Source organism: Stegodyphus dumicola, chromosome 2 (genome assembly GCF_044657685.1).
Source record: "Stegodyphus dumicola isolate Sdum_Otavi_A_Nest chromosome 2, ASM4465768v1".
NCBI classification, from domain to species: domain Eukaryota; kingdom Metazoa; phylum Arthropoda; class Arachnida; order Araneae; family Eresidae; genus Stegodyphus; species Stegodyphus dumicola.
Genome location: NC_140769.1, coordinates 11,518,858 through 11,539,904, shown reverse-complemented (window position 1 = coordinate 11,539,904; position 21,047 = coordinate 11,518,858). Strand labels below are relative to the sequence as shown.

The window sequence follows — 21,047 nt, the reverse complement described above, 5'->3', positions numbered from 1 at the left end:
GATTTACCGTTTCAATAGAGTAAATTTCGGGGTCAGTTCGAGCCCATTCCTGTTAGCAGCTACTATTAGACATCATATTAAAAAATACAAGGAAGATTTTCCCGAAACAGTTCAAATTTTAGACCAGTGTTTTTATGTAGATGATCTCATTTCTGGAAGCGAGGATTTTGAAGAAGCACTTGAAGTATCTAAAAATGCCAAGAAAATTATGGAAGAGGCTGGAATGGTCCTCAGGAAGTGGATTAGCAATAATGCTGAATTAATGGAGCAATGGAAGAATGAAGAATTCGATACCTATCCTGCAGACGCTACTCTCAGCTTGGGCGCACACCAAACTAAAATCTTGGGACTTTCTTGGAAGACGCACGAAGATTATTTAACTATGGATACTAAAAATATTTTGGAATTTCTTTCTATGGACAAAAATACGAAACGCTTCTTACTTCAAGCAATAGGGAAGATATTTGATCCTTTAGGATTAATTTCGCCTTTCACCATTCGAGTTAAATGCCTCATCCAAGATCTCTGGAATGAAAAAAATTCAGTGGGATGAACCTTTACCAAAGGAAATTGAAAAGGAATGGAAGAAGTGGTGTGCTGAACTTCATCACTTAAAAAATTTGAAAATACCTAGGTTGGTTAATGATTCTGCATCAAAGGAAGATACTGTTGAAATACACAGTTTTTGCGACGCAAGTAAAAAGGCATATGGTGCTGCCATATATTTGAAGGTGAAGACACTCAGTGGAATATCGGTGAAACTCCTAACTTCAAAAAGTCGTGTGGCTCCATTAAACGGTGTAACCTTACCAAGATTAGAACTATTGGGTGCTCTAGTTGCAGCTCGTCTTAGTTCTAAGGTAAAGAGAATCGTGAATCTGCAAAGATCTTCTGTTGAATACCATTGGACAGATTCCAAGATTGCACTTTTTTGGATAAAGGGTGCAAAAACCCGATGGAAGCAATTTGTGGCAAACCGAGTGAACGAAATCACCAGCTTGACAGATCCCAACTCTTGGCATCACTGTGCAGGTAAAGAAAATCCTGCCGATCTTCTCTCACGTGGAATGAATGCTGATTCCTTGGTGACAGATTCTAGATGGTGGACAGGTCCAGAATTCTTGATGCAGCCTGACAGTTTCAAGAACTTGCAACCATTTATTCCTGAGATTGAAACCATAGAACAAGTCGAAAAAGAAACTTTGCGGCGAGAAAGGAAATTTCCTTTTGAAGATGAGACTTGTAAAGAGACAGCCCTGCTAAATGACAGCTCTCAACATTTTATTGTGGACGACCTCTTAGAACTTTCAAACAATTATTATAAAATTAACCATGTTTTGTCTTATATTTTCAGGTTTATTTTGAATTGCAGGAATAAAGTAAAAAACACAGGACCACTGTCAGTGGAGGAGGTAAGAGAAGCCGAAGAAGTGTTGATTAAGCATGAACAACGAGTTCTCCTTGAAGGAAAGAAACTGCCAAGTAATATTTCGAATTTATTTCCGTTTTTTGATGACAAAGGAATAGTACGTGTAGGAGGAAGGCTGAAGAATGCTTCAGTGCCATATTCTCAAAGACATCCTCCTATTTTACCTAAGGGTTCAAGATTAAGTAAAATTTATTTTGAAAGTTTACACAGGAAATTATTTCATGTTGGACCACAAGGTCTGCTAAATGCAGTGCGCTTGAAATTTTGGCCTTTAGGTGGCCGTAGTCTCGCACGTAAAACAGTACATCAATGTGTAACGTGCTTTAAATGTAAGCCCACTCTTTCTTCACAAATTATGGGTAATTTGCCTAGTGAAAGAGTTAATGTTTCAGCTCCATTTTCTATTACAGGTATTGATTTATGTGGCCCTTATTTAGTGAAATTTAAAAATCAACGTAAAGGTATTCTGAATAAATTGTATATTTGTATTTTTATATGTTTCGCAACAAAAGCCATCCATCTTGAGACATTAACAGATTTGACTTCTGATGCTTTAATTGCAACACTTAAACGTTTTACAAGTAGACGTGGCAAATGTTTCAAAATTTATACTGACAATGCTACTAACTTTGTTGGAGAGAATTCAAAATTGAAAAAATTTTATAAGCTCATTAATTTCCCAGACAAAGAATTAGCTAATCATTTTTCGCAAGAAAATATAGATTGGAATTTTATTCCACCCAAATCGCCTCACTTCGGTGGACTTTGGGAAGCTGGGATAAAATCGGTGAAGTACCATCTTAAACGTACGATTGGCAATTTTCATTTCACTTACGAAGAATTCGAAACGATTGTCATTCAAATAGAAGGAATATTAAATTCGCGACCGCTTACTCCTCTTTCTAGTGATTCAGAAAGTTTCGAAGTTCTGACGCCAGGTCATTTCTTGATAGGGCGACCTATAACAGCAATTTCTGAGCCGTTTTTAACGGATTTAAAGGAAAACCGCTTAAGTCGTTGGCAAAAAACTACAAAAACTATACAACTTATTTGGAAAAGATGGAAGTCTGATTACTTGAATACTTTACAATCTAGATCAAAATGGATGGTTGAAAAAAATGATCTGATGATCGGCCAAATGGTTTTGATTAAAGAAGATTTTCTGCCAATTAACAATTGGCTTTTAGGGCGAATAACATCATTGTACCACGGTTCTGATGGAAAAGTCCGTGAAAAGTTCGTACCAAAACAGGGGACTTTAAAAGGACAATTAATAAAATAGCTGTATTGCCTATTGAAGTTTAGCTAGTTGTGAATTATGTTACTCAGTTGTTAGTAATTATATTGAAAATTATTTTTCTCAATAATTTTGTATTCATGTTTTGTTCACTTATTTTATATTTTTCTATACATATTTTATTGTTTACATGAATAACTGAAACTTTAATACTGGTATTTCATAATTAAATGTTAAGTTCTTGCATGTGAACATAGCAAGGCCGGGCGGGATGTTGGCGCATTTTACGCCAACGAATCTCGCCAAATTATCGCCTCCTACGATTGAGGCAACAGACTTGAAGAAGAAATATAACCGGTCTGACGTGAGCAATTACTTGTAACCGAAGCTCACAATTAAATTGTATTTTGCTTCACTGTAAATATTTGTATATGATGTTTTTCTAAATAAAATAATTAAAAACGAAGCAGTGAAGCTGGTCCGTCGATAAAAAATAACCTTTAAGAAAAATAAGTGTAGTCAATTACTATGTATTTGTATTGGAATGTAGGTTCTTTTAAAGAAATAATGTAGTGATAGTTACCTGTAATTTATCAATGACTACTTTTCATTTGTTATAAAAAATGAAAAGTAATCCAACAGTGTAACAGTAATCCAAATGTAAAGTGAACTGTTGCATCACTTGGATGTAACAGTGGATTCATTTGTTATGATGAATGATGTATCAGTAATCCAAATGTAAAGTGAACTGTTACATCCAAATGGTGTAACAGTGGATTCATTTGTTATGATGAATGATGTATCAGTACTCCAACAGTGTAACAGTAATCCAAATGTAAAGTGAACTGTTACATCCAAATGATGTAACAGTGGATTCATTTGTTATGAATCCACTGTTACATCATTTGGATTATTTAATTATTCACATAATTTTTCCCTCTCAAATTCTGGACAGTAAAATTAACAAAAAGGGGGGGATAAGCAAAGAAATACAGTAAATTGAATAGTTATCAATTTATTAGTTGGTATTAATAACTAGGAATGCATGAACCATTTTTCTGCAGAAAATTTTCGGTGTTCCATTAGTAGTAAATTGCAATTTCATTTAGTGATTAACAAAATCTTTAGTTTTAAGACCCAGTAACAGCCAAGAGATTAAACTGCTAAATACAAATAATGTAATCCGAGTTCATATCCAAATAGGTGTACTAGTTGCATCCAAATAGATGTACTGGGGCAGTTTTCATAGTTTTCCTATTGTGTAACAATACAAATAAAATTTTCTTAAAAAATACTCTGACTGCACTTACATGGTTGTGCTAATACATAAATACCATATTTCATTCCAGTTTAACAAACAAAAAACAAAATTTAGATTTTTCTTAAAAGAAACAGCCATTTTCACAATCATGCTACACTAAGCCTGCACATCCTTTTCCCATATAAAATAGAATTGCCTTCAGTTTAAACATTAGAACAGAAAAACCCATCGAAATCTTAATGCAAAATTAAAAATTCTGAATATGAAGTTAATACAATCACTTATATTTAAAATAAAATACGATAAAATAAATGCAAAATAAATTTAAAAAAAGGGAAAAAAATTCTGAAACTTGTCAGATTTTACATTACGCCCAAAGGGGCATTTTTTAATATTTTGTGAGTTAAATTTATTTATTAAATATTATGTTCTTTGCATTTAAACCATAAAATTCAATTCAACAGCAATATCACAAAATAATGCTAAACTATTTATAATTTCTTTATATCTCAGACTTGTAAACAACTTCAGTCAAAAGTCTTTAATCCGGACTCGTTCGGACTTCGGCAATTCCGGATTATAGATCATCAGTTTAAATCTGGTAAGATGGCATGCAGAAATTATAAAATTAAAAATATGAAACCATAATTTATGAAATAAAGAGCAATTATGATCCAAAGGGTATCAAAATTTACAAGCTTAATATTTATTTGTTTACTTTATTAAATATTTCTTTCAATGCGCGCGTGCATAAAGCATAAGTTACGCATAGTCAAAATTAGAAAATTGCAACTAGAAAACTATTTGACGTGTATTTGTGATATTTATAATGATGAGGAATTTGATTTCAATCATATGAAAGACGGAGTACATTGAGATGAAATACTACATTTGGTAAGGAATTATAAGCCGAATGAAATAAAAACATCTGCCCTGTCAGATCAACTTCCAGTTCATTACTGCGCGTCGCAACATCCCCCCCCCCACACACAGCAGCGTAAAATTGATAAACAAATTTCAGAATGGTTAGAGAAACAAAGGAGATCCTTTGGCAGCTCCAGCATCGGAAATTCTATTTGACATAATCGAAAGTTCAAGCTTACTTTTATAAAATTGCTCTAACTATCTGCAAAAAATAATAAGCCAGGTCCAATTCGAAGATTAAGGAACAACGCAACCTGCAACTTTAACTGAAATAGATAATTAGATAATTTTAGCTTAGCTTATACCGTCTGTTATACATTAAACGCGCATGCGTAATCGTATTATGCACATGTGCACGCATAAAAGTATTACACGCATGCATAAACGTGTATGCGCATGCGTGAATGCATTATGCGTTGACGCATGCGCAGAACGTTTGTAGCTTTGAGGTCCGGTTTATAGATTATTCCGGTTATGGCTGTCTGGATTAACGACTTTTGACTGTATATATATTACAGGCAACCTTTATTAAGTATACAAAGGTAAACATAATTATTAAACTAAATAAACTGAATACGAGAATAATACAGCAATATATAATATAGTCATTTAAAGAAAATATGTCTTGACCGCAAAACAGCCACGGTGAAATGGCTTATCCACGACATTTAAATAATATTTTGACTTAAAACACATACATTTAAAAATACATAAATTATATCAAACACACATTATATTAAACTGTGAAATGATGTTAATACATATTTTAATAAGCTGAATTTTTATTAAAGTGAAGGCAAATGCAATATGTTACAATCTACGAGAACTGTCCAGAAAAAAATGGTACTTTTTCATTAAAAATTATTAGATTTATGGCGCAAAGCTCTACAGGCCATATGCGCCAAACACAGGATTCGTTTTTAAACCTATAAAATATACTATAGATTTTATATAAAGAAAAAAGTCACCAAGCAGTATGATTTAGAATCAATTATGGATATGCATTGACATCATAACATGTACACTTTCTCGTGATGTAACTCCAACAGATTTTTTATAAGCTACCGGGTGAATGCAGAATTGCCCACTTATTTGTTTGGCGCTTTTTACAAGAGTAAGAAGAATTGGATTTTTGTCAATTTTCTTTGACTTTTTATGTGAAAATAGGTTGATGTTTACATGAATAAAATCAAGGAAGTGTGCAATACCATTTTTGTGCAATTCTGGGATTTTTTTTTTTTAAGTGAAAATAGGTCGATGTGTACATGGATACCTAGTTTGTGCAATTCTTAAAAATGCACTAAGCAGCGAGTGATTCTGCACTTTCCCTAGCCACCTTTTGTTTTCATGCATAATGCCATAAATTCACTGATATTGCTGTACTTTATTCTTGCATTTTAAAAATTATTGACTAAAATTTTGGGGGTCTGACTTCTACAGTACAGCAAGCAACCAATTATTTTCAAAGTTATCACAACAAAAAAAAGTGTATTAACGAACCCAATACGGTATTCTATTTGAAAACTGGTAACAATGCAATATGAAATATTTTTATAAGAGGATATCCATTCCAAAAGGAAAGTGGTTCGAGGGCTGTGTACATTTGTGCTTGCACTCCATTTCATTTATAGCTGGTTGAAAGAACTAACATCTGCTGAATTAGGAAAAGAATAACAGGTTATGGACAACAAACAGTAATAAACTGAAACAATTACCTCCTGGAAGTTCATGCTTATAGCATTCTAAACAGGGCTTCAAGTAAAATCTGGATTTTACTTGGTTATTTACAGATTTCAATAAATTGCTTTACAATTAATCTAAAAGTTTTAATTAACATTTACAGGTTTTTTCTTTCTTTTCTTTTTGTGTGTGTTGAATTTGTATCTGTCAATTATATCTATGTATGTAAAAATGAACGTTTTTTTCATCATTTATACAAATCGATCTTTATGCAACTTCCCACACTCGACCTTCAAAACAACAGGTCACTGTCTACATAAGATTTCTCAAAAACCAACCCATATGATCCACACTCTTTATATACATATTTTACATTAATTGGTACTATTCGGTTTTGAGGGCAGTAAAAAATCGCCAAACTATTGTTGATGCCAGTGCTGCAAAAAATAATTGCGGCAACCCTAATACAAGACAGGAATAGTAAATAACTATTTAAGATTGATGTTTTAATTTAGATGAAAGGTTAATTTCATATAATACTTTTTTGTTATTATAATTTGTATAAAAAAAGGCTAAACATGACTGAATGGAAGCATAAGAGTAAATAACTACAGTCAAAAGTCGTTAATCCGGACTCGTTGGGACTTCGGCGATTCCGGATTATCGATTTTTCCGGATTATAGATCATCAGTTTAAATCTCGTAAGATGGCATGCACAAATTCTAAAATCAAAAATATGAAACCGTAATTTATGAAATAAAAAACCAATTATGATCTAAAGGGTATCAAAATTTACAAAAAAAAAAGCTTAATATTTATTTGTTTACTTTATTAAACATTTCTCTCAATGTAAGTTGTTTAAGTTGCTTCGTTTTATGTGATACAGTCAAAAGTCGTTAATTCGGACACCCATAATTCAGAATGATCTATAATCCGGACCTCAAAACTAAAAACTTTCTGCGCATGCACCGCGTTGACACATGCACATAGGCGTTTACGTGTGCGCGTAAGACCTTTTACGACTGTGCGCAAGTGCAGAATACGTTTTCGCGTGCGCGTTTTATGTATAATGGACGTATAAGCTAAAATTATCTAATTATCTATTTCAGTTAATGTTGATGATTGTGTTGTTCCTTAATTTTCGAATTGGATCCGGCTTATTATTTTTTGCAGACTGTAAGAGCAATTTTATAAAAGTAAGCTTAAACTTTCAATTATATCAAATAGAATTTCCGATATATATTTGTTAACATGTAAAGGATCTAAAGCGAAAGTATGTTTTGAAATCCGAAATCTGTTTATCAATTTCACGCTGCTCAGCGGGGGGAACGCTGCGCGTAATGAATTGGAAGTTGATTTGTCAGCACTATCCTTATCTTGCGCAGATGTTTTTATTTGGCTTATAATTCCTTACCAAATGTAGTATTTCATCTCGATATGCTCCGTCTTTGATATGATTTAAAACAAGTTCCTCGTCATTATAATTCGCTTCCGATAGCGAAGAAAAGTAACAGAGGTTGTTGAAAACGAAAAAATTTCGATTGACAAATTAGTCGGTGTTCTTGACACAGCAATTATAGGACTTGAACAGCGGAACTTTGTAACTGAACAAGAAATTATGTCTGTTTAATAGAATTAAAGAGAAAGTATTATCACATGAAACGAAGCAAAACTTAAACAACTTACATTGAAAGAAATGTTTAATAAAGTAAACAAATAAATATTAAGTTTTTTCTTTTTGCAAATTTTGATACCCTTTAGATCATAATTGTTCTTTATTTCATAAATTACTCTTTCATATTTTTAATTTTAGAATTTCTGCATGCCATCTTACGAGATTTAAACTGATGATCTATAATCCGGAAAAATCGATAATCCGGAATCGCCGAAGTCCCGACGAGTCCGGATTAACGACTTTTGACTGTAATACTTTCTCTTTAATTTTATAAACAGACATAATTTCTTGTTCAGTTACAAAGTTCCGCTGTTCAAGTCCCGTTAATTGCTGTGCCGAGAATACCGACTAACTTGTCAATTGAAATTTTTCGTTTTCACTAACCTCTCTGTCACATTCTTCATGTCTTTATCCATTTTTTGCAGCAATTCCAATTTTTATTTGATGGACATCAAAACATACTTTCGTTTTGTACGATCCTTTGGGAGCTCCAGAATCGGAAATTCTATTTGACATAATCGAAAGTTCAAGTTTACTTTTATAGTATTAGTCGGTACTTTTCCGTTTTGCCGGCGCAGATGATAAAGTCGCCAATAATGGTACAACTGATGCCAAACGAAATGTCTTCGCTGGTAACCTTTTACGCTTCATTTTCAAAACAAGTTGCAGCCATTTCTTATCAGATTGATTGTTTCTTTCAATACTGGCATGCAATTACATAGAATTTTTACCAGATAGTTCAAATTTATAACCTAAGGCGGAATTTGATGCCCTGCGCGGTAATTAAGTCAATTAGAATGCAATCACATCGCTCACCCGAAGGCGAAAATAAAGAACAGTCAAGGGTTAAATTCATCCATTCTAATGAGAATGCACTAGCGAAGTAAAGCACTGTGGTTTTACATAATTTCTGAGTAAGCTATTTGTACCGAATTGAAATAATTCTTGCATTTAAACTTGTATTTCAAATTAAGATTTAACTTGAAATTAATGTAGATAATTACTGAGAGAATTAGATTTTTGTAGTGCAGTTTACGTGAGATGAGTTCGCTTGGGGTCATGTGATACGAACCGGTGAACCATGAAATCATAGTAAATTTTTAAATTAATGTCTTTTTACAAATTTGTCTTTATTTATTGGCTTTTTTCAGGATTTTAAACGATATTAAAATGTTTATGCCTTCAAAATAAAAAATTCTCAAAACTAACATTTGTTAACATTTTTTATGTGTATACTGTATGTTGTCGCCAATAAAGTCTGCTTGGCGAGCTTTGCGCCGGCGAAACGGAAAAGTACCTATTAGTCTTACAGTCTGCAAAAAATAATAAGCCGGATCCAATTCGAAAATTAAGGAACAACGCAATCATCAACATTAACTGAAATAGATAATTAGATAATTTTAGCTTATACCATCCGTTATACATAAAACGCGCACACGAAAACGTATTCTGCACTTGCGCACACGCATATGCGCAGACATAAAAGGTCTTATGCGCACGGGTACACGCCTATGCGCATGTGTCAACGTGGCGCATGCGCAGAAAGTTTTTAGCTTTGAGGTCGGGATTATGGGTGTCCGAATTAACGACTTTTGACTGTATTTCAGATCATTATTATAATTTATATAAAAATTGCTAAACACAACTGAATGGATGCCTGCATCACTAAATCACAATTTCATCTCGTTGGTTGTTCAAATGTAATTTTCTATAATGATTGATGACTTTTCTTTGAAAAAAAATCTTGGTAAAGTGCAGAATCACTCACTTATTTGTTTGCCGCTTTTTACAAGGGTAAAAACAATTGAATTTTTGTCTATTTTCTTTTACCATTTAAGTGAAAATAGGTTGATGTGTACATAGATAAAGTCAAGGGTGTGCGCAGTGCCATTTTTGTGCAATTCTGGGATTTTTTTTTTTAAGTGAAAATAGATCGATGTGCACATGGATACCGAGTATGTGCAATTCTTAAAAACGTGTCAAGCAGTGTGTGATTCTGCACTTTACCAAAATTCTATTGCCGACTTTTTGTCATGGGCAATTCCTAAATTGCTAAATCCATAGGATATCAAAAAAGGATTTAAAAATTGAACTAGTATTTCAATGGCATCTTAAGAAATATAGAACTATATAAACTTACATAATCTGAAATCAGTGCATATGCTAGATTTGGCGCTTTTGCACATGCGCTAAATACATTTTCGCTGCAATTTTTTTACGGTCCTCAAAAGGAATAGTACCCATTAATTTAATGAACTTTTGATTAACAAGGTCAGCGATTTAAAAGCTTTGCATTGATACTCTGCAAGGCATAACATACATATATGTTTGAAATTTAATCAAGAAATGCAGCGATATATAGAAATTGTTTTGCCACTCAGGAAAACACAATTATGTTAATTTGTCTCAAATTCAATACATAAACTTGGCTATTTAAGAGAAATGTGCCACCACTGTCCAAATTTAAATATTTTAAAGTGTGTTATATTTCAGTAAAATATTTAATTTTTCCTGTATTAACATGTGTGCTATTGCATCACACACATTTTCTTTGCTTTTTGATAGTGAATTTGTAATAGTCACCATAGTAGTATTTGTAATAGTCGAGAAACACTTTCTTTCCTTTAAGTAGCATCGGAACGCATGCCTGGTAACAGCTAGTAAGTAAATAAAGAGTCATATGTGATTATTTATTAACTAAGGAGGAGTCAGTTTCTTCAGAATTCTGCAGGAACAAGTTGTTTGAGTCATACCAGCTACAACTCAACTCTGTTTAAGTTTTATGTTTTAAAAATTAGCATTTTGGTAAGAATAACTGCTTCTAAATTTTTGTGAATATCTGCAATTAAAGTGTTTTTTCATATTAAATCCACAGTTATTTTCGCCTAATCTTTGGAATATGGTAACAGGTAGTTTGACAACATTTTGGTAAGGCGATAGTGATTTCTGGAGCAAAACCTTGAAGATCATATGCACCGAATACAGGGGTGAAATTTCAATATACAGATGAATTACAGGTACAAATATTAAAAGAAATATATTTAAAACAAGCTCACTGATGAAATCAACAGATAGAATAAAGTGATGAAGGCTGACATGTAAAGTAAAATCCAAATGATTCAACTGTTAAAATAGGCGAAATTCATGCATGACAGTAGACAATAAAACTATTTCAAAATAAATGATAAAACCCAGTATCTCTTACATAAAGGAATATATTAGTATTAAAATCTTGACCGATGAGATGTTGAAGAGTTACCTCAGAACTATTAAAATATTTCTCACGAAGTTTACTAAAATAAGGGCACTCTGTTAAAATGTGACACATGGAGAGTATAGAATTACATCTGCAACAAATAGGTTCTCTGTCTGCCTTTAAAAGGTAGTTATGTGTCACTCGTGAATGACCAATTCTGAGGTGAGTTAAAAGCATTTTCTCTCTCCGATTTCCATTTGCTTCCCAATGTTCAATTCTCATTTTTATTCTTCTCAGCTTGTTATTAAGCTGAGCATCCCAAAATAGCTGCCACATACATAGGATCTTCTGTTTGATGACAATGTTCACATCTTTACAAGGAATGAGGTAACTAGACATTTCGACAGCAGACTTTGCTGTGATGTCTGCCAACCCATTACCTTTTATCCCTACATGCCCCGGAACCCAGCAGTAAAGAATGTCATATCCACAGTTCTCAAAGTTTAACTTCAGAATTTCAACGACAACAGTAGTTTGGGTGTCGCAAAATGTTTCTAAAGCTTTCAGTGCACTGAATGAGTCCGTATATATAATAAACTTTCATTTCTGTAGTCCAGATATGAAGGTGGTGGTGGTGGTGGTAGTAGATTTATGGCACAAAGCTCAATAGGCCATATGCACCAAACACAGGATTCCTTTTTCAACATATAAAATATAGCTTTTACATAAAGAGAAAAAAAAATTCTTTTTTTTTCTCTTTATGTAAAAGCTATATTTTATATGCAGCACACTTTTAAAATCGAGGCAAGTAAAAAGATATTGAAATGATGGGATGAAAATGTCCAGATATGAAGGAAAGTGCTTCATATACAGCAGTCAATTCAGAAATTAAGATGGAGCAAAAGTTACTTACATGGACGCCCTTCATATAATTACCAATCGTAAAAGATGCTCCAACATGATTACTTTCTTTAGAGCCATCCGTATATACAGGAATGTACTTGCTGTATTTTTGTCTATGATTAAGAAATAACTGTTTGTATATGATATCATTAGTATTCCTCTTGTTAAGGTGATGAAAAGCATTAAGAGGTTGGATATTTGCACTCTCCCAGGATGGAATTTCAAAATGCTATATGGTCTTGACCTTTACATCGGACATGTGGTATTTTTCTATCAGTCACTGAGCTCTTATATGGAAAGGTGGCACACATAAAGGTTGCGCAGCAAAGAGGCGCTTGTAGCAGTCATCAAGCAAAGGAGGGCGTATGGATAAAATTTTGGAATAATGAGCAAGACAGAATTGCTCCCGTCTCAACTGAAGGGATGGTTCGAAGCAGTAGACATAGAGACTCTGTACGGGAGATGTTCTAAAGGCTCCAGAGCTAATCCGTAGAGCCTGACGACAAACAGGATCTAGTTGTAATAAAACAGAAGGACGGGCTGATCTGTAAACCACTAAGCCATAATCTATCCTTGAGCGGATCAGCGCTCTGTAGATGTGAAGTAGGGAGCTACACTCTGCCCCCCAGGAGGTGTTTGCCAGTACTTTTAAAAGATTTAGCACTTTGAAACACTTCTTCCTCAGGTACATTACATGTGGCATGAATGTTAATTTTGAATCAAACATTACTCCCAGAAACTTCACTTCCCGTACTACTGGAATTAATGATCCTTCAAGATGAAGCTCAGGCTCAGGATGAAGATGTCTCTTTCTGCAAAAGTGCATGCAGTCTTATCTTTTGAAAATTTGGTAAGGTGATAAAGGTTACTAGCTAGGACTTTAGCAATAATCTGAGAAGTACACAGTTCCAGTCACAGATTATTTTGTGGCGACTTTTATAATAGATAATTTAGAGGGAAAAGAAAATTAATGTAATTTCTTGCATATTTTATTTATTTTATATGTGCAAATGTTCATCCTTGGAAAGCTTATATGCAAGCTGAAGATATAAAAGCTTGCATAGTATACATACTTTTTAGCGATCAGGTAATTTCATACATGTCCTTTTTACCGACTTCAAAGATTCAAAAAATTTTCCTGCATTTTCGTGCAAATTTTTCTATTTTATGAGGAAAATTATTTACATGTTTCATATATAAATTTGGCTTGTAAAAACAAATTTCTGTGCATGTTTGTTCCACTACTTTCCGTAAACTTCCGATCATGATTTTACCTAATAAGCACTTAGAAACAATTTTGCACCTAATCTTCGTCATGATTAAGCACTTTTGTTCCATAAAAGTTCTAGCATAAACGTAATTCGGCTAGCAGATTGTTGAAAAAATGTTGAGTAAAAACAAAAACATGCCTTTACTTCATGAAAACAAAATGGCATAAAAAAAAAAAAAAAAAAAACTAGCAGGTTGCTGTACAAGGGTTGGTTGCCAAAAAATCGCCAAGTTACCATAATCCGAAGATTCACCTTATTTTTGAATCCTTTAAAATACTGGCATCCGTGGGACAGGACTATGGATAATTTAAAACCGGAAAGAACACAATTACGGCGATATTTCACAACTTCTTTGAAAGACGTGGACACTGTTCTAAAAGATGAAACAGTAAGTAAGATTGATTTGATATCTGTATTTAATATATTTAATGATAAAGCTGACAGATTATTTCAGTTAGATGAAAAAGTTAAAGTAAAATGGCTAGAAATGGAAAATTTTAATGAAGATGAATTTTCTAATGATATGGATTTAACGGAAAGCTATAGAAATCAGTGGGTTGCTATGAAAACAAAAGTTGATTTAATGTTATCAACCACTGAAAGGGCGATATTTCCAGTGTAGTAAATGAAACCAAGCGAAATTTCCATCTTCCTAAGTTAGAATTGAAACGTTTTGATGGTAATATTAAAAACTGGCTAGGATTCTGGGGACAATTTAAAAAGATTCATGATGATGATAACACTGATGCAGATGAGAAATTTCAGTATCTTTTACAAGCAACTGAAGAAGGTTCATTGGCTAGAGATTTAGTTGCAAGTTTTCCACCATTTGGCGAAAACTATTATAATGCTATTGAACAGCTGAAATCTCGTTTTGCTAAAGATTAACTATTAATTCAAATTTATGTTTGTGAACTTTTAAATCTAGTTTTAATGCAAGCGAGAAGTGGCGAAATTTTTACTTTGCGAATTCTTTATGATAAATTAGAGACTCGGCTGCGAGCATTAGAGACTTTAGGGGTAACGTCTGAAAAATATGAAGCAATGTTATATCCTTTAGTAGAATCAGCTCTGCCAGAAGTTCTTATCAAGGAGTGGCAATGCACACATAACCGTGTAGAAAATAAAGACAAGATGAACATGTTAGGAAATTTATTAGAATTTCTTCGTATGGAAGTCAAAAGTGAAGAGCAGTTACAACTTGCTCAGTCAGGGTTTGCGAATGATCAATTTGAAAAATTGAAAACGAAAGAAAAAATTCCCACTGCAGCTTGTATTGTATCTAATGAAAAGGAAAGAGTTGAAAAAAATGGCAAACACTGTTTATTTTGTAATAAGTCATTTCATAATACCTCAAAATGTTTTAAGGCTGCCGAGATGTCATCGGAGGCGAAAAGGGAAACATTGAAGGAAAGGGGAGCTTGTTTCGTCTCTATAAAACCAGGACACAATTCTAAGATCTGCAAAGCTTATTTAAAGTGAATATGCAAGAAAAAACACCACAGCATTATGTGTTCAAATACAAATCAATCAAAACAAGACAAACAATCTGAATCGGATGCATAGGTTCTTTTGTCACCAAAAAATTCTCCAACATTATTGTTAACTGTATTGATGAAAATCATTAATGATGACAAGTTCAGAATCGCTTGCAGATTATTTGATACTGGTGCTCAGAGATCTTTCATACGAAAAGATATTGCGGAGAAACTAGGATAGAAACTTGTAGATCAAGAAATGATGAGTAATGGACTTTTGGGAGGCAGTGAAACTAAACAAGAGTCCCATAATGTCTACACTATTACTGTTTATGTTCCTGTGTTAGAATGGTGCTGAAATGGATGACGTAGTTTCGATTTTAAATATCCTTAATAAATTCAACGACTCTCAGTCTATTTAAACCAAACTGAATACATTTAATAATAAAACATTCATACGTAAACATTTAGTAATAATTCATCAATACAGATAAGCTATAAAATAAGAATTACAACCGTTACAGGCCAGCTACGCTTTTAGCGACTGAATTCTACGAACGACAAATCTCAAAAGCGTGTTGCCAACGCAGGGCAACGAAAAGGTGGAAATTAATTCGACAGGCGTAGAAGTGAACAATTACATTACAAAGCTTGCGTTTAAATTTCAAGTATACTATTTCAGTTTTGGACGAAAAGAAGATACGTGGTGCGATTCCACGTGTAGAGGATCCTGATATTCATCCAATTTTGAAAAAGAAAAATATACCCTTAAGTGATACAGGAGAATATACAGGAGAAATGGATGACGTAGTTTCGATTTTAAATATTCTTAATAAATTCAACGACTCTCAGTATATTTAAACCAAACTGAATACATTTAATAATAAAACATTCATACGTAAACATTTAGTAATAATTCATCAATACAGATAAGCTATAAAATAAGAATTACAACCGTTACAGGCCAGCTACGCTTTTAGCGACCGAATTCTACGAACGACAAATCTCAAAAGCGTGTTGCCAACGCAGGGCAATGAAAAGGTGGAAATTAATTCGATAGGCGTGGAAGTGAACAATTACATTACAAAGCTTGTGTTTAAATTTCAAGTATACTATTTCAGTTTTGGATAAAAAGAAGATACGTGGTGCGATTCTACGTGTAGAGGATCCTGATATTCATCCAATTTTGAAAAAGAAAAATATACCCTTAAGTGATACAGGAGAAATGGATGACGTAGTTTCGATTTTAAATATCCTTAATAAATTCAATGACTCTCAGTATATTTAAACCAAACTGAATACATTTAATAATAAAACATTCATACGTAAACATTTAGTAATAATTCATCAATACAGATAAGCTATAAAATAAGAATTACAACCGTTACAGGCCAGCTATGCTTTTAGCGACCGAATTCTACGAACGACAAATCTCAAAAGCATGTTGCCAACGCAGGGCAACGAAAAGGTGGAAATTAATTCGATAGGCGTGGAAGTGAACAATTACATTACAAAGCTTGTGTTTAAATTTCAAGTATACTATTTCAGTTTTGGACGAAAAGAAGATACGTGGTGCGATTCCACGTGTAGAGGATCCTGATATTCATCCAATTTTGAAAAAGAAAAATATACCCTTAAGTGATACAGGAGAATATGTGCCTGAAATAGGTTTATTAATAGGAGCAGATTATCTTGGCACATTATTAAATGGGAGAATTGAGCCCATTTATAATAATTTGGTAGCTATTAAAACAAAACTTGGATGGGCACTCAAGAGTTGCTAGAGTGAGAACAGCTGATGGAGAGAAGTTGAGACCATTCCAAAGACTTTATCCGTTAGAAATCTGCAGTTTGGAAAAGTTACCATTCATTGCCCAAGATGCTCGAAGGGATGAAAGTGCCTCTATGCCCTGCAGCTAATGCTTCAGATTCCAGTGAAGATGATGATTAATCATCCAAAATCCCAGATTTTGTTACTAGAGCTGTTTGAGTGTTAAAATTCCCAATAGACTTGATTTATAACTTTTGTTGCAACTTATAGGTATCCTACAAATTGCGAGGTGGGAGGTTGTTTGAGTAATACCAGCTATAACTCAATTATGTTTAAGTTTTATGTTTTAAAAATAAGCTCTATCATTTTGGTAAGAATAACTGCTTCTAAATTTTTGTGAATATCTGCAATTAAAGTGTTTTTTCATATTAAATCCATAGTTATTTTTGAATCCTTTAAAACAAGTTGTGCAACTCTTGCAGGATCTCTGCCAACTTTCAAGGTCAGCAGGATAATTTGCAAGTACCTGTTATTGGAAATAGAATGAGATTTTTGAAAAGGATGGTGAAACTAAATATAAAAAATTCTGGCTTTTAAAAACTTTAAAAGTACTTGTATAAAAAGGTTAGTCGATTCAATCACTGGACACAGTATACTTGTTAAATCCAGACTATAAGGTAACTGAAATTATTAATGTACGAGTCACGTGTTTGAAGCAAAAGCTTGTGAGAACCAAAAAGTCACATTGCAAAAATTGTTGTTGGATGATACCATGCACATATCCTAAGTTATAATCTACTAGCTTACTTTGCTTGTTTAGAACAGTACTTTGAATAAATGTGTGAAGTATCTAGTTATTGCATTCATCATGGCAGAAAAGGCCAAACAAAAAATTTGCATCAATTTTTGCCAAAAGCTTGCTAATACTTACAGACAAACTTGATTGAAAGTTGCATAATGTGTATAGGAAGAAGTGTAGGAACCATACACACTGCTGAGTGATAGAAATGTTTGAAAGAGGGATATGAAAGTTTCAAACTTCTCTGCAGACACGTAAACAGCAAAACTGGAAAAAAAGTCAAAAATATGTGCTCAGCTATGCAGACACATCATCAAATCACAATCTGTGAAATATATAAAGGGCTTAATGTTAATTATAATTTAGCTCCATGCATTTTTACCGCAGATTTTTATGCATGTCTGCAAAGTTTATGCAAAAAGTTCCTTTTGAAGACTAAAAAGAAAACAATGATTCAGGTGCATAAAATTTGCTTGACTGGGCCAAGAATCTTTTTAAATGTTAATAACAACTGAAGATTAAGACACAATAACATGCCGAATAAATACTAATTCAGAAGACAAACAACAAAAATCAGCATTATATTTACAAAATTTTCACAGGACTAGTTTCGATGGTTTTACCGAACCACCATCCTCACCATCCTCATGGTGGTTCGGTAAAACCATCGAAACTAGTCCTGTGAAAATTTTGTAAATATAACGCTGATTTTTGTTGTTTGTCTTCTGAATTAACAACTGAAAAATTGTGGGTTTTGAGTGTGACCCCGAAACTAAGTTTCAGTCTTTCCAATAAAAGACGTCAACTTGTTCCAGACACAAGACAGTACAAATGAACTTGATACAATGCGAAGACAAAGCTGATGGTTTTCTTTGACTACAGGGAATAATGTTAATCATTAATATATTCCACCTCATTAGATATTAATGAAGAAGTACTACTGCGAATCGCCGTGATGTTTTAGGCATGCTGTTCATCAGAAAAGGCTATAATTCCATTACTCGGGTCAATGTCAACTCCACCTTGGCAATACAAAGGCCCATACCACTCAGCTCGTTCAGCAGTTTTCGGAAAAGATGAAATTCCCCAACTTGAAAAGTAACTGTATTCTCTGAATGTGAACCTTGTGAATTTTTCCTTTTTCCAAAAATCAAGTCCCACTTGAAGATGATACTGAAACAATTTAAGAAAAAACAAGAAGACAATACCTTCTGATGTCAGAAAAAGAATTCTAGGCATGCTTCCAGTAGTGGTAACAATTCTGGATAAAGTATGTAACTTTAGAAGGTGACTACTTTGTAGCAGATTCAGTGCCAAATCTACAAATGGTCAACTTCATAAGCAAGTATCTTTCTGTGCACGTGGCTTCTCCTTTGTGTGAGTTTTCATGTGTTTCCTTAATTGATGTTTGTGTAAAAATGATTCATTACATATATCGCACTTATGAGATTTCTCACGAGTATGGATAACCATATGCCTGTTTAAATTTCTTTTCCTAGGAAAACATGCATTGCATATCCCACATACATGAGGTTTCTCACCTGTGTGTGTGCGAATGTGTTGTCTTAAATTCGATTTTAGGGCAAATGCCTTGTTACATACCTCACATATCTGAGACTTCTCCCCTGTGTGCAATAGAATGTGCATCTTCAAATCATTTTTTGCTGCGAATGACTTGCCACAAATTTCACACGAATGTGGCCTCTCACCTGTGTGCGTAAGAACATGCCTTGTTAAATGACTCTTGCCTGCAAATGATTTATGACATATATCACAAGTGTAAGGTTTTTCACCTGTGTGAGTTAGACGGTGGTACATCAAATCTCTGCGCTTGACAAATGCCTTGTTGCATATTTCACACTTGAATGGCTTATCACCTGTGTGAATTCGAACATGCGTTTTTAAATCACTCCTGTTCGAAAACGACTTGTTGCAGACATAACATGCATGAGGTTTTTCACCTGTATGTATGCGAATGTGCTTCACTAAATTATTCTTCGCCGAAAATGATTTGTTGCATGTCTCACAAATGAAAGGTTTCTCATCTGCATGGCTCTGTTTGTGTGCTATAAAGTGATACTTATCTCGATACACCTTCGGACAAAAACTACACACATATGGTTTGATATCTGTGTGCGTACGCATATGTATATCTAAATACTGCTTTGCACTACATGCTTTTAGGCATATATCACACGTATAAGGCTTTTTTTCTGTATTAACCCACATTTCATTGTTTACATTGCTTCTGCCTTGAATCAGTTTGCTACATGTATCACATATGCCAGGCTTTTCAGTTGAATGTGCGTCAAAACATTTCTGACATATATTGCATGTATAGCGCTTCTTTTCATCACTACTTGAACTTTCTTCACTTGGAGCAGACATGTTACAAGTAGAAGCTATATCAGGCTTTTGAATTATGCATGTATCAACACATTACATTAAACTTCTCTTTTAATACAAATGTGTTGCTACATGTTTTGAACTGATAAGAACTTAATTCATGTCAAGAGGAATGCAAGTCTTATTTTCAATTATCTTAATGCTCGAATCACATACACAGTTTTTATTCTGTACAACTATTATTTCCATTCACAAACTTAAAAATTAATTATTGTTCTTTAACACCCGTGTTAACACTGTTTTTTTTTTAAATATAATTAAATTATTTTAGCATTTTGAATTTTTCACATCGCATGCATTTTCTACGACACAGCTGTACTTCTTGCACATGATCTCCTAAGTCAAATATTCTAACAGCATTCTCCCACTCGGACATGTGCGCTATTTTGCTCTATTCAATGTAAGGAATTCTACATTACTTCCCGTTCGGAATTAGATTGGTATGCATAAAAGTTTATAATATTTGTATCGTTTCTAATTCAGTCTTGTCATTTCAGTTCTCATTTAAACATCGAGCCTGAAACGGTAAAAAATGTTTCTGCAGTCTTTCAACAAGCCCACTTAAGTTAAATTAAAGTTCAAGATTTTATTTTAATGACTTGCACAAAAAAAGAAGGCTTCACTTTTTCTCATATCGGTGTGTTTACAACAGCAGGAAACTATATCTGAAACTCTGCTGAAAAAAGAGAAGCTTTCCTTCATTAAGAATTTAATTAGTTCTGAAAATAAGCACTTAAACAGAAATTGTTTTCTGCATTCAAAAAAGTATCGAAACCGAAGACAAAAGATAACAAGATAAGATATCATATAATGAAACTCCCCACATTCAACTAATTTTATTTCTCAGATTATTTCTTAATGTTGCCATTATAGAATTGCACCACGGAACCTAATCTGTAAAGTATATTCTACTATATATCCTTAAAATATATTGGGTGCGATTAAAATTAAGTATTATGAATCTGACTGTTTCTTATTTCTTTTTTGTTTTAAAAAAGTAATGTTTTTTCCTCTAAT

At 33.4% G+C, this 21,047-nt stretch overlaps 1 protein-coding gene across 1 annotated transcript; it reads right to left on the bottom strand.

Annotated features, from left to right (window-relative positions):
• Positions 1-3,656: 3,656 nt before the first annotated feature.
• Positions 3,657-20,900, bottom strand: LOC118197540 (uncharacterized). Its single transcript, XM_085810443.1, has one exon. The coding sequence runs from the start codon at positions 20,010-20,012 to the stop codon at positions 18,960-18,962; it is 1,053 nt and encodes a 350-aa protein (XP_085666569.1). The 5' UTR covers positions 20,013-20,900; the 3' UTR covers positions 3,657-18,959.
• Positions 20,901-21,047: the final 147 nt, after the last annotated feature.